Source organism: Molossus molossus, unplaced genomic scaffold, assembly GCF_014108415.1.
Source record: "Molossus molossus isolate mMolMol1 unplaced genomic scaffold, mMolMol1.p scaffold_m16_p_15, whole genome shotgun sequence".
Taxonomy (NCBI): Eukaryota; Metazoa; Chordata; class Mammalia; order Chiroptera; family Molossidae; genus Molossus; species Molossus molossus.
Genome location: NW_023425350.1, coordinates 81,284,193 through 81,296,536, shown reverse-complemented (window position 1 = coordinate 81,296,536; position 12,344 = coordinate 81,284,193). Strand labels below are relative to the sequence as shown.

General features: G+C 53.5%; 1 protein-coding gene across 1 annotated transcript in view; it reads left to right on the top strand.

Annotated features, from left to right (window-relative positions):
• The window catches only part of NPAS2 (neuronal PAS domain protein 2), a 175,232-nt gene that overhangs the window by 143,802 nt on the left and 19,086 nt on the right, over positions 1 to 12,344 (top strand). Inside the window, exons 9-14 of the mRNA XM_036262766.1 lie at positions 234 to 316; positions 1,189 to 1,295; positions 3,321 to 3,468; positions 5,151 to 5,235; positions 7,518 to 7,659; positions 8,068 to 8,177. Coding sequence (XP_036118659.1) covers positions 234 to 316; positions 1,189 to 1,295; positions 3,321 to 3,468; positions 5,151 to 5,235; positions 7,518 to 7,659; positions 8,068 to 8,177 — 675 coding nt within the window. The remainder of the gene's footprint in view (positions 1 to 233; positions 317 to 1,188; positions 1,296 to 3,320; positions 3,469 to 5,150; positions 5,236 to 7,517; positions 7,660 to 8,067; positions 8,178 to 12,344) is intronic.

The following is a 12,344-nucleotide window of genomic DNA, read 5'->3' as shown; positions in this document are numbered from 1 at the left end:
GTGAAAAACCATTCTCCATGTGCACCGCCCTTAGAGGCCTTGGGAAAGGAGTGGTGTGACATTTTGGCTCCCAGTCATTTCTCCCCAGCTTGTGAAATAAATGTAGTCTCAGCGCGCACCCAGACTCGCTACAGAGGATGAGCTCCGGGCCGGCACAAGCGGAAGACTTGCTCCGGCCAGCTCTGGACAGCCCTGGCGAGGTCGCTCCAGCACACCTTTCCCTTCTGATGCAGGAAATGTGCGTGGTTGACGAGCCTGTGGAGGAATTCACTTCGAGGCATAGCTTGGAATGGAAGTTTTTATTTCTGGATCACAGGTTTGTGAAAAGAAAAACATTTGGGTTGGATTCCAGTGTTTGTTTGCTGAGCCATGCTGTCCTTGGGAGAAAGGGGCTGGCCTGGTCCCTTCAAGGAGAAGGACTTTCTGGCAGAAGGAAACGCAGTGTCCAGCCCAGGGCGAGGCTACTTCTGTGCTTTGGTCAGACCGTGGCAGGAGCGCCAGACGCCGGCCTGGGCACATCTCTGGGGCACAGCCCCGTCCCCACCCCTGCCAGTCGGGACCCTCTCCAGCTCCCACGAAGGAGGAGCTGAAGTAAGAGAAACTTCTTATTTCTTTCCACTCCCTTTTGTCTCTTTAGCCCAATCTTTATTCTGTGGCATTTTTCAGTTTGAGAACTAGCAATCTCTCCTCCCCAACCTCCAATTTTTATTACACTTTGGAGTTAGGTCAGCCTAATCTGTAGCTTTTTTGTTTTCTTTATTGATTTTAGAGAGAGGAAGGGAGCGGGAGAGAGAGATAGAAACATTGATGAGAGAGAACATCGACTGGCCGCCTCCTGCACGCCCCCCACTGGCGATCGGGCCCACAACCTGGGCATGTGTCCTGACCGGGAATTGAACCGGCAACCTCTTGGTGCATGGGTCGACGCTCAACCAGTGAGCCACACTGGCCGGGCAAATCTATAGCTTTTTAATTATTTAGTAGTGATAAAATTTGTTATGATTTGGGCCAGGTTATGCCAAGGGAACTGAGTACTTTGGGAAGCACAGCCTCCCCGGTTTTGGCCATTGCAAAATTACTTTCCTGTCCCTGTTCTTGAGAAACGAGGGCGTGTGAAGGATGCCCTCCGCGTGGAGGCGTGGCCCCATCGGGAGCCCTTTCTGACGAAGCACCCCTTGTCCTTGGCAGAGCCCCCCCAATCATAGGGTACCTGCCTTTTGAAGTTCTGGGAACCTCGGGCTATGACTACTACCACATCGACGACCTGGACCTCCTGGCCAGGTGCCACCAGCACCGTGAGTACTGCCCCCCCAGCCCGCGCTCGGGCGCCAGCTCCGCCCACAGAGCCCCGCGGGCCTCCGCCTGGAAGCCTGCCTGCTGCTCGGTTTCTTTCTGAGGTGGAGACTGTTCTCTGGCGTGGCCAGGAGTGTGGTGGTGGTGTGGGGGGGGGGGTCTGCACTGCCCTGAGTGTGTTTTTACCTGGAGGGACTTGCCTGGCTGTGCCCCCAGCGCCCGCCCCGTGTCCCTTAGATACACAAGCTACTTCACCTCACTTAAGGGATTCGAGTGCTGGCCATTCTCTGTAAGTGAGCTAATAAGAGTTTCAAAGACAAAATGCTGAATTCACGTAACTGTTCTTTAGCGGGCAGACATGCATTGGTCATACGCTCAGGCCAGGTCCTCCGCTCAGCCCAGGACGTGACGATGACCAGACTCTCCGTGCTGCTCTGGAGCAGCAGGGTCTGAGGCAAAAGCAGAAATTGGTGACTTCATAGGATGTTGTTGGTGCACCAGAGGGGGTGTACACAGGACACTGGGGCTCCGAGGGGGCGCCTCATCCAGCTGAGGGAGGTAGGGAGGTGTGGAAGGCAGAGCACGTCTGGATTCTCACTTAGCAAGAGCTTCAAGAAGCAACCATTGAAAGGCATATTTCTCGTGCCAAGTCCTTGCTTTGAACAGGAAAATGTGTCGTGACATTGGCGTATGGATCCCGATCTGTGGACTAACCACCAACACTGCACCTGGATAGACGCCTTCTCCACACCCCGCTCTGCCTTCTCCCCCTTCTCTGCTCAAGGAGGAGCCGGCTGCTGTCCGCGGGACCCGCTGTTAGATTTCAGGCTAATCTTGAAACCGTAACCCTTGCTCCCAGGAGGGGGTCTTGACCAGCCACGTGGCATCAGGAGGAGTTTTGTGGCCTTGCTGACTCACAGGCACCCCCACAGGCCAAGGGGATCGCAGGACTGCCGTGGTTGGCGGGCTCGCGGAAACTGGGGCTGCCTGACTGCTCCCAGCCTGGCTCCGCGAGGCTCGTGGAGAACGGCCGTGTCTGTGGAAGCACCTTCGGTGGCCGTGGCTCGGGCAGGACGTGCCCACTCCATCCACCCTCCTGGGCTGCCCCCCGACACTACGCGTTCCAAGTCTGCAGCTCCTTCTGTAGCTTTAGTTTTCCAGTTGGGATTTCTCTTAACCATAAGAAGTGCTTAAGCGCCCTGGCCGGTTTGGCTCAGCAGTGGTTAGAGCGTCGGCCTGCGGTCCAGAGAGACCCAGGTTCAGATTCCACTAAGGGCACGTACCTCGGTTGCAGTTTGTCCCCAGCCCTGGTTGGTCGTGCGGGTGGCAGCCACTCGATGTGTCCCTTTCACATCAATGTTTCTCTCTCTCTCTCTTCCCCTCTCTCCCTCCCACTCTATCTGAACAAAAAAAACAAACAAACAAAAAAAAAATGTCCTCTGGTGAGGATAAAAAAAAAGTGCTAAACCCCAGGCACTGAAGCAATGAGACCCAAAGGGCCCCTCTTCCTGGGGCCCTCAGGGCAGTGTCTGTCCTGCGAGGCCGGCAGCCCACAGCCCCTGCTGCCCTGGGCACCCGGCGAGCCTTGCCACGGGGCACAGAGCCCGCAGCAGTGGCCTGGGTGGGCCCGCCGGCTGCCTCAGCACCAGGTGCACCGAGGAAGAGCCGCCGACAGGCCAGCAGACTCTGGTCAGAGCATGCTGGCCACAGGTCACCTGCAGCCCAGGGGGAGCGCCAGGAAACCCTGGGCCTCTCTCCGATTATACCCCCTTTTGAGAGTCTGTCTGCACCTGCCCGTATTTGAGACCCTTCTAGGCTTCTGGGCGTTTGGGAAGACACGTGGGTCATTCCCGATTGTTGAGACTCATCCCCCTTTCCCACTATCCGACAGCCACTTACACACAGCACCAGCTGGGGAATAACTGGGCTTGACATTGCTGTTCTGAAAGCTGGTATTTTTAACAGTCACTTTCGGGGGAAGATGGTTTCCGTGTCAGCGTTTGTCACAGTTTCCATCCCACCAGCAGTGATGCAGTTCGGCAAAGGGAAGTCCTGCTGCTACCGGTTCCTGACCAAAGGCCAGCAGTGGCTGTGGCTGCAGACCCGCTACTACATCACCTACCACCAGTGGAGCTCCAAGCCCGAGTTCGTCGTGTGCACGCACTCCGTGGTCAGGTGCGCACCGCCGGGCCGGGGCGGTCCCAGCTTCTGAGGGCCAAGTTCAAGGCCGGGATTCTCCCACGGGCCAGGGCACCCTCGGCAGTGAGCAGAGGGGTCAGGGCTCAGGGGCCTCCCACACAGCCAGCTCTGTGCCAGCCCGGGTGTCCGCCAGCGTCCAGTCCCCTCTGCGCTCTTGCCGGCTGCGGCAGTGTCCAGCTGCTGCTTCGCTGAGCCGCGCACACACCTCCCTCTTCTCCGTTTGTCCGGCAGCCTTCCCGCCTCACTCTTCGCAAGGAAAGTTAAGATTCTGCCTCTAAGTAACTTAAACACACAGTCTGCTTCATTTCTAACGCTTCAAGAAGCCTGCCGGCCGCTGCGGCTTGTGCTGGGAAAGGAGCCGGGAGGCGCGGGCAGGGTCCCCCGGTTCCGGGCACCTCTGGGAACCAGCCTGGGCAGTGGGCAGGCCCCCGGGAAGCCAGCACGCGCGGCCGTCCGTGGACACGGCCAGCACATGGTCGGTCCCAAAGGCACAGGACGGGTGTCATTTCCCCACTAGAGATGCTAACAACATCGACCAGTTTAAACCGTACAGAGAAGGGCAAAAAATAGATGCTAGGTGGACAGACAGACATGTATGCCACGTTTCATACGTGGCAGGTGGGTGATCAGTAACAGGCGGGCAGAAAGATGCGTGACACACACAAAGGGGACTGCACACACGCTGCATTTTCTGGATACTTGCAGACAGGTGGTGAGCAAGCAGGCAGAAACATACATACACATGCATAGGAACAGCCCACACATCAATCACTCTTCATTAGCAAGTTGGGGAGAGAGCAGGGAGCAGAAATGAGGTCATCGTGGCCTATGAGCCTGCTCACAGGGGTTTCATCTGGGCTCCCGAGCCCAGCCCCGGGCACCAGCAGCTGTCTGACTCCGTGGCCGGTCCTGCCACTGCCACTGGCCTGGGCCTGTGCCTGAGGCCTCCGTGCTGGGGAGGCTGGACCCTACCCACACCTTGCTCTGCAGCCCCTGTCCTTGGCCCTTCCCTTTCTCTCCACCCTCCCTTCCCCAGACCCTAGAAAGAAACTCTCAGAGAAAGTCAGGGAACAAGCGTCCTGGAGACCCGAGACCACTGTCCCCTCCCAAGGTCCGTGTGCAGCCGGCACCCCACACAGGCCGTCACTGGGAACCACACTGAGTTGATTTACCCAGGGTTTAAAAAGTGGGTCCGTACATGAATCGGCAGTCTGGGTCTGGCTAGTTTCAGGTTTCTTTGAGGGAAAATTTTCTGCAGGTTGTAATTACTGAAAAGGTTGTGTCTCTTCTTCTTACCCACTGACTAGACTGAGTAGGTTTTAGGAAAAGTTGCTAATTATTGAAGGCTGAGGTTTCTCTTATAGATGAAAATGTGTTTGGACAATTATGTTCGAGGTTTGTGGGGCTGGGGGAGGTAAGTGAAGGAGAAGAGAACAAAACACCCTGTAGAGGAAGATACTCCGATCGTCGCCGTGGAAGACCCGCAGTGCAGTTAGGCCTGAACAGACCTCCGTCCTCAGGCAAACACCAGGATTCGTCCCCTCGTGGTGACTGTTCCAGGAGGGCGCTCGTGGGGACCTCGATGTGCCACGCAGCCCTCTTTGCCGCTGTCATCCTGCGCTGTCCCACCCAACTGTGGTCTCTCGATTTCCCAATAGTTACTCGGATGTCCGGGTGGAGAGGAGGCAGGAGCTGGCTTCGGAAGACCCGCCATCCCAGGCCATCCCGCCTTCAGCACTGAAGGTATGCTGATCCCCACCCGGGGGGCTGTCCTAAAACCACAACGGAAACAGCAGGTCTGTGCAGTGAGCCCTCGGGGTTCCCGGCACTGTCCGTGGTTCAGGTGTGCACCTGTGGGCCCGCACTGCGAGGTGGGTGCTGCTGGCCTCCGCCCTCCTCCTGCAGTGGGCGCAGACGCGCAGGGGGAGCTCAGCCCCTGGAAGCACCAAAGGTCAGGACGTGCAGAGCTAAAAACAGCCTCTGGACTCAAACCCGGTTTGGTGACTCTCTGGCCTTATGAGAATGGTTCTGAGAAGTCCACTTTGTATCTATCCCACAGAAAAAAAAGTGTGTGGGGGGGTGTCCATCATCCCATTGAGGCAAAAGTAATTCCGGGGCCCCTGACTCTTCCTTAGCCTCTGTATGGCCCACTGCCTCCAGGACACCACCTTCCATGTGGTGATCCAGCTCCTGCCATGGGTCCCTCCCACCAACACGCACTTCCCCTCAAGGGGCCCGACCTCTTTCCCACACCCAGGCTGTGTTTCAGGCCCCGTGGCCAGGCTCCCACGCCTGCACCCAGGCTGTGCTCCGGGCCCCGTGGCCAGACTCCCACACCTGCACCCAGGCTGTGCTCCGGGCCCCGTGGCCAGGCTCCCACGCCTGCACCCAGGCTGTGCTCCGGGCCCCGTGGCCAGGCTCCCACGCCTGCACCCAGGCTGTGCTCCGGGCCCCGTGGCCAGGCTCCCACGCCTGCACCCAGGCTGTGCTCCGGGCCCCGTGGCCAGGCTCCTATGTCTGCAGCTTTCCAGGAGACCAGAACCCTGTTGCCCAGAGGCCATTTCTGAAGCAGGTGCAGATGCTGGGATTAGAGAGCAAACATCCCAGCTAAACAGTAGGCTCAGTATGTCGTCCAGTCTGAAAGATATTCTTGAATTTGTGATCGTGTAGGAACCCCAAAGCTCCATGGGACGTCTTAGAAACACGCCTTTTTGTGTCAATACACACACTCTCAGGCGCCAGGTTACAAGGCTCCTTTTATTTATTAATATTTATTTTTTTATCCTCACCTAAGGACATTTTCTTTACATTTATCTTCAGATAGAGCAGGAGGGAGAGAAGGAGAAAGAGAGAGAAACATTGATGTGAGAGACACATCGACTGGTTGCCACCTGCACGACCCAACCGGGGCCGGGGACAAACAGTAACCAGGGTGCGTGCCCTTAGCGGGAACCGAACCCGGGACGCTCTGGTCCTCGGGCCGAGGCTCTAACCGCTGAGCCACACCGGCCAGGGCACAGGAAGAGCTTCGGGACAGTACTTCACACCATCAGTGGCAGTGGACCCGTCACTGACACGTCTGCCGGTGGAGCCTGCGCCTGGGTGCGGGGCGGGTGGCCCCAAATGGCTGACGCTCTCAGTGCCTCACTTCTGTCCTCATGTCTCGGGACTGGGACCACGCAGTACTCAGACAGCTGCGGGCCAGGGACCCCTCTAGGGGGAGACCGAGGGGAGACTCTTCAATTAAGCTGCAGAGTCTCAAAATTGGCATTTAAAGCAGCCAGGCAAACCGTCCAGTTCCGTCCTGCACAAAGGCCTGTAGGTCTCACACTCGTGTCAGCCCTGCACCAGCACACACAGCACCGACCCTCCTGGGAGCCACGCCTCAGACAGATGGCGATGTGGACCCAGGGGTCAATCCCCGAGACCCCTGGACGTGGCCACCTGTCCACGCAGCCCAGTGGGTGATGGCAGGCGCACCCTCCTTCTGAGACTCGGTCGGAACATGGCTCAGGAGAGTCATTATCACTTTTCTTCTTTAGCTTAAAAATTATTCTACCCATTTTCTTATACTTATGCTTTGGCGTCATGCTGTATCTGAGACAGAAATGTAGGGTGCAGCACAGCTCGGGTGCAGGGCCGCAGGGCAGGAGCCCGGGGCTGCAGAGGAGGGCGCGGGAGAGGCGGCGGGAGGCGTGCCTGGGGGGGTCCAGAGGCCTACGTCCATTGCAGTGTTTCCAGAACCTGCCTCTGCCCCTCTGGGCAGTGAGGTGACAACACTGAGGAAAAATAAAATGCAGAGTCACTTACAAAACTCTAAAATTGAAGATGCAAAGTGAGGCAGTGCTGCGACCGTGCCTGCGGCCGCAGCCTCTCGAATGTCTGTACAGATACTAGACATTCCGCCCCGCGGCCCGTGTCCCCCTGGAGCTGCAGGGCTTCTCAGCCTCTGCGTTTTCCTGCAGTGGAGACTGCAGTCATGTCCTTCACTGTCACGTGGACGCGAGTGTGCGTTTGTGTTTCAGGACAAGGGCTCGAGCCTGGAACCTCAGCAGCACTTCGATGCGCTCGGCCTGGGCACCGCGGGCCTTAGCACAAGTCACTCGCCATCGGCATCCTCAAGAAGCTCCCGTACGTCCTCACACGTGGCCACGTCAGAGTCCACCTGTGAGTGTGATGTCATGGAGGGACAGTGGGCGTGGGGGGAGCAGAGCCCCACAGAGGGCCCCAGGCCTGAGCGGAAGCACGCGCTGGCCCATGGCGCCCTGCCTTCTACCGCTCCGCACTGTGCTTCCCCAGCTGTCGCAGGAAACAGACGGTGTGGGACCTGCGCACCCGGCCGGGGTGTGTGGTCGGGCAGGGGCTGCAGCAAGCGGTGGGTATGAAGTTCGGGAGGGTCCCGGGCCAGGGTGGAGGCTGGCAGAACTCTGTGGCTCTGGGACCCACTGCCCTTCCTGCTGGACTCCTTTATCAGAGGCCGCAGCCAAGCCGGTTCCCATGCCCGTCACTGCCCTCGTGCTCGGAAAGCTGTTGAGGCTGTGTGAGTCAGGAAGGTAATCCGTTGCTTTCTTCCAGCCACTCCAAGCAAGCTGATGGCAGAGGGCAGCACCACCGCTGTGCCAAGCTTGGCCACCCTGCCCCAGGAGTGCCCTGTGCCAGCGCTCAGCCAAGCAGCCACGCTGCGGGTATGTGTGCAGCCCCAGCCTTCTGCCCTGCGCCAGGCCTGCGAGGCCACAGATGGCGTGCTGGTGCTGCGTCTGCCCGAGACCCATCTACTGAGAGATGGAGGCGGGGCTAGGTGATTTCATTGACAACTAATTTTAAACATTTGCATACCAAAACCAACATGGATGTATATCCCTAAAATGCAAATTCCAAATGAGTTCTAAAGATGAAACTCAAAACTTCAAACCTAGGGTCATACCCCCAGAGCCCCTGGGGCACACGATCAGGACCCGCCTACTTTAGATCTCATCTTCCTCCCAGAGCACCAGGCAGTGTGGCCTCAGGAAGCTCACTGGCCGCCGTGGTGCTCCCTTACCCAGCCATGAAGCAAACCACGCCCAACCAAAGACATCAGCAACTGTCATTTCTCAAGTTCACAGATTCGGGGTCAGAAATGCAGAAAGGGCCCAGTGGGGATGGCTCCTCTCAGCTGCGTGGTGTCAGAGGCCTCGCGGCCAGGACGGGGAGCCCTGCCCCAGGTGTGTCTGCACGGAAGAGCCCAGCACCTGGGCTGGGCTGGTGGCCAGCTGGGCGCCCGCGGACACCGCCCAGCTCTGACTTGCGCAGGCCTCTCCCTCTGAGCTCCTGGCTCGCTGCTGGGGGCCCAGAGGCAGGGTCTGGAGGGGAGCTTTCCACGGAGCCGGGCGGGGCCTCGCGGCCCTCCTGACCCAGCCTGCGAAGCCCGCAGCACCACCTCGGCCGCGCTTCACCTGTCCTGTCAGAGCACCACACACTCCCCTCTTCGAGGTGTCTGGAGGCCACCTCCAGACAGTTGCCAAATACCCATACCCGCCTCTGGCTGACATTTGGGAGGTGGAAGTAAACGTCCACCTTCTTACCTGCTGTCACCACAAGGATTATGTGCACAGTTTGAAAAGCATGGGTGACACATTTTCTTTTCCAGTGGAATCTGACAGAGACCACTGTCTTTCCCTCCAGCCGCCCTTAGACGAGCTCCAAGCGGCGACGGCCATGCTGCTGGTACATGCTGTGCAGGGCGCCCTCTGCCACCGCGCCTCCTGTGGCCTCTCCCCTGCCTGCAGGGCCACAGCTGCGACCACACACCCAGTCCCGTTTAGCACTGTGCCTGGGACATCCCACTCAAAACTAAGTCTCCTCTTGCCCTGGCCGGTTTGGCTCAGCGGTTAGAGCGTCGGCCTGTGGTCCAGAGAGACCCGGGTTCGGTTCCCGCTAAGGGCACGTACCTCGGTTGCAGTTTGTCTCCGGCCCTGGTTGGGTCGTGTGGGTGGCAGCCACTTGATGTGTCCCTTTCACGTCGATGTTTATGTTTCTCTCTCTCTCTTCCTCTCTCCTTCCCACTCTCTGAACTAAAAATGGAAAAATGTCCTCAGGTGAGGATAAAAACAACAACAACAACAAAAGAACCCTTATACTTTTATTTCATTTAATTTATTTTTATTTTTGACAGTATTATAGATGTCCAACATTTTCCCCCATTTGCCCCGCTACACCCAGCCCCTGCCCCACCCTAGGCCTTCACCCCACTATTGTCTGTGTCCATGGGCTACGCACATACGCCTATAAATTCTTTGGTTGATCTCTTCCTGCCCCCACCTCCACTGAGATCTGTCACTCAGTTCCATGCTTCCGTGTCTCTGGACCTATTTCGTTCATTAGATTCCACATGTAACTGAGATCATGTGATATGTGTCATTCTCTGACTGGCTTATTTTGCTTAGCATAATAATCTCCAGGTCCATATATGTTGTCTAAAGGGTAAGAGATTCTTCTTTTTTACAGCCACATAGTACTCCACTGTGTAAATGTACCATAGATTTTTTATCCACTCGTCTACTGATGGGCACTTGTGCAGTTTCTAGATCTTAGCTATTGTGAATAAAACTGCTATGAACACAGGGGTACATATATTCTTTCTGATTGGTGTTTCTGGATTCTTAGGATATATTCTCACAAGTGAAACTGCTGAGTCAAACAGCAGTTCCATTATTTTATGTTTTTATCTTCACCTGAGGACATCTTTGCATTTATCTTGAGATAGAGCAGGATGGAGAAAGGGGTGGAAGAGAGAGAGACACGCATGAACTGGCTGCCACCCACACGACCCCAACCGGGGCTGGGGACAAACTTCAACCAAGGTGTGTGCCCTTAGCGGGAACCAAGCCTGGGCTCTCTGGTCCGTGGGCCGGCGCTCTAACTGCTGAGCCAAACCAGCCAGGGCAGCAGTTCTATTTTTAATTCTTTCAAGTATGAAACTCCATACTGTTTTCCACAATGCTGTACCAGTCTGCATTCCCACCAGCAGTGTTCTAGGGTTCACTTTTCTCCACAGCCTCATCAGCACTTCTTGTTTGTTGCTTTATTGATAGTAGCCATTCTGGCAAGTGTGAAGTGATACCTCATTGTAGTTTTAATTTGCATTTTTCTGATGACTAGTGACATTGAGCATTTCTTCATATGTCTGTTGGTCATCTGTATGTTCTCTTTGGAGAGCTGTTTATTCAGGTATTTTGCCCATTTCTTAATTGGATTGTTTGTCTTCTTTTTGTTGAGACATATGAGTTCTTTACAGATTTTGGAAATTAACACATTATCAGATGTACCACTGGCAAATATGTTCTCCCACACCATGGGTTTTTCCTTTACATTCTTGATAATGGTTTTTTTTGCTGTGGAGAAGCTTTTTAGTTTGATGTAGTCCTATTTGTTTATTTTTGTTTCTTTTGCCATAGGTGATATATCAGTGAAAAATACTGCTACGTGAGATATCTGAGATTTTACTGCCTATGTTTTCTTCTATGATTTTTATGGTTATGTGACTTACATTTAAGTCTTTTATCCATTTTGAGTTTATTCTTGTGTATGGTATAACTTGGTGGTCTAGTTTCTTTTCTTTTCTTTTTTTCTGAATGTACCTGTCCAATTTTTCCAACACCATTTATTGAAGATATTGTGTTTATTCCATTGTATGTTCTTACCTCTTTTGCCGGATATTAATTGACCATATTGACGTAGGTCGATTTCTGGGCTCTCTGTTCTGTTCCATAATTCTATATGCCTGTTCTTGTGCCAGTCAGTACCAGGCTGTTTTTATTACAATAACTTTGTAGTATAGTTTGATGTCCAGTATTGTGATCCCTTCAGTTTTGTTTCTCTTTCTCAAGATAGCTGCAGCATTCAGGGTCTTTATTGGTTCCATATATATTTTGGGAATATTTTTTCTAGTTCTGTGAAATATGCCAATGGTATTTTAATAGGGATTGCATTGAAGCTATAGATTGTTTTGGGTAGTGTGGACATTTCAATGATATTAATTCTTCCAATCCATGAACACGGTATATGCTTTCATTTGTTCGTATCTTCTTCCTCTGTTTCTTTTTTTAATGCCCTATGGTTTTCCGAGTACAGAACTTTTGCACCCTTGATCAAGTTTGTTCCTAGGTATCTTATTTTGTTGTTCTTGCAATGATAAATGGGATTGCTTTTTTACTTTTTCTTTCTGGGAGTTCATTATTTGTGTATAAAAATGCCATTGGTTTCTAGGTTTTAACTTTGTATCCTGCTACTTTGCCAAATTCATTTATTAGATCTAGCAGTTTTTTGGTAGAATCTTTAGGGTTTTCTATGTACAATATCAAGTCATCTGTGAATAATGGTAATTTTATGTCCTCCTTTACAATTTGATTGCCTTTTATTTTTATTTCTTCTCAGATTGCTATGGCTAGGACTTCCAGTATTATATTAAATAAGAGTGGTGAAAGTGGACAATTCCTGTCTCGTTCCTGTTCTCAAGGGAAACACTTTAGTTTTTCCCATTATGATGTTGGCTGTAGGTCTGTCATATGTGGCCTTTACTATGTTGAGTTATGGTCCCTCTATTCCCACTTTGCTCAGAGATTTATCAAAAATGGGTGCTGGATTTTTTCAAATGCTTTTTCTGTGTATATTGTAATAATCATGTGATTTTTATCTTTCATTTTGTTTATGTGATGTATCAAATTTATTGACTTGTGAATATTGTACCAACCATGCATCCCTGGAATAAATGCCACTTGGTCATGGAGTATGATCTTTTTAATGTATTGTTGGATCCAATCTGTTAATATTTTGTTAAATATTTTAGCATTGATGCTCATCAGGGATATTGG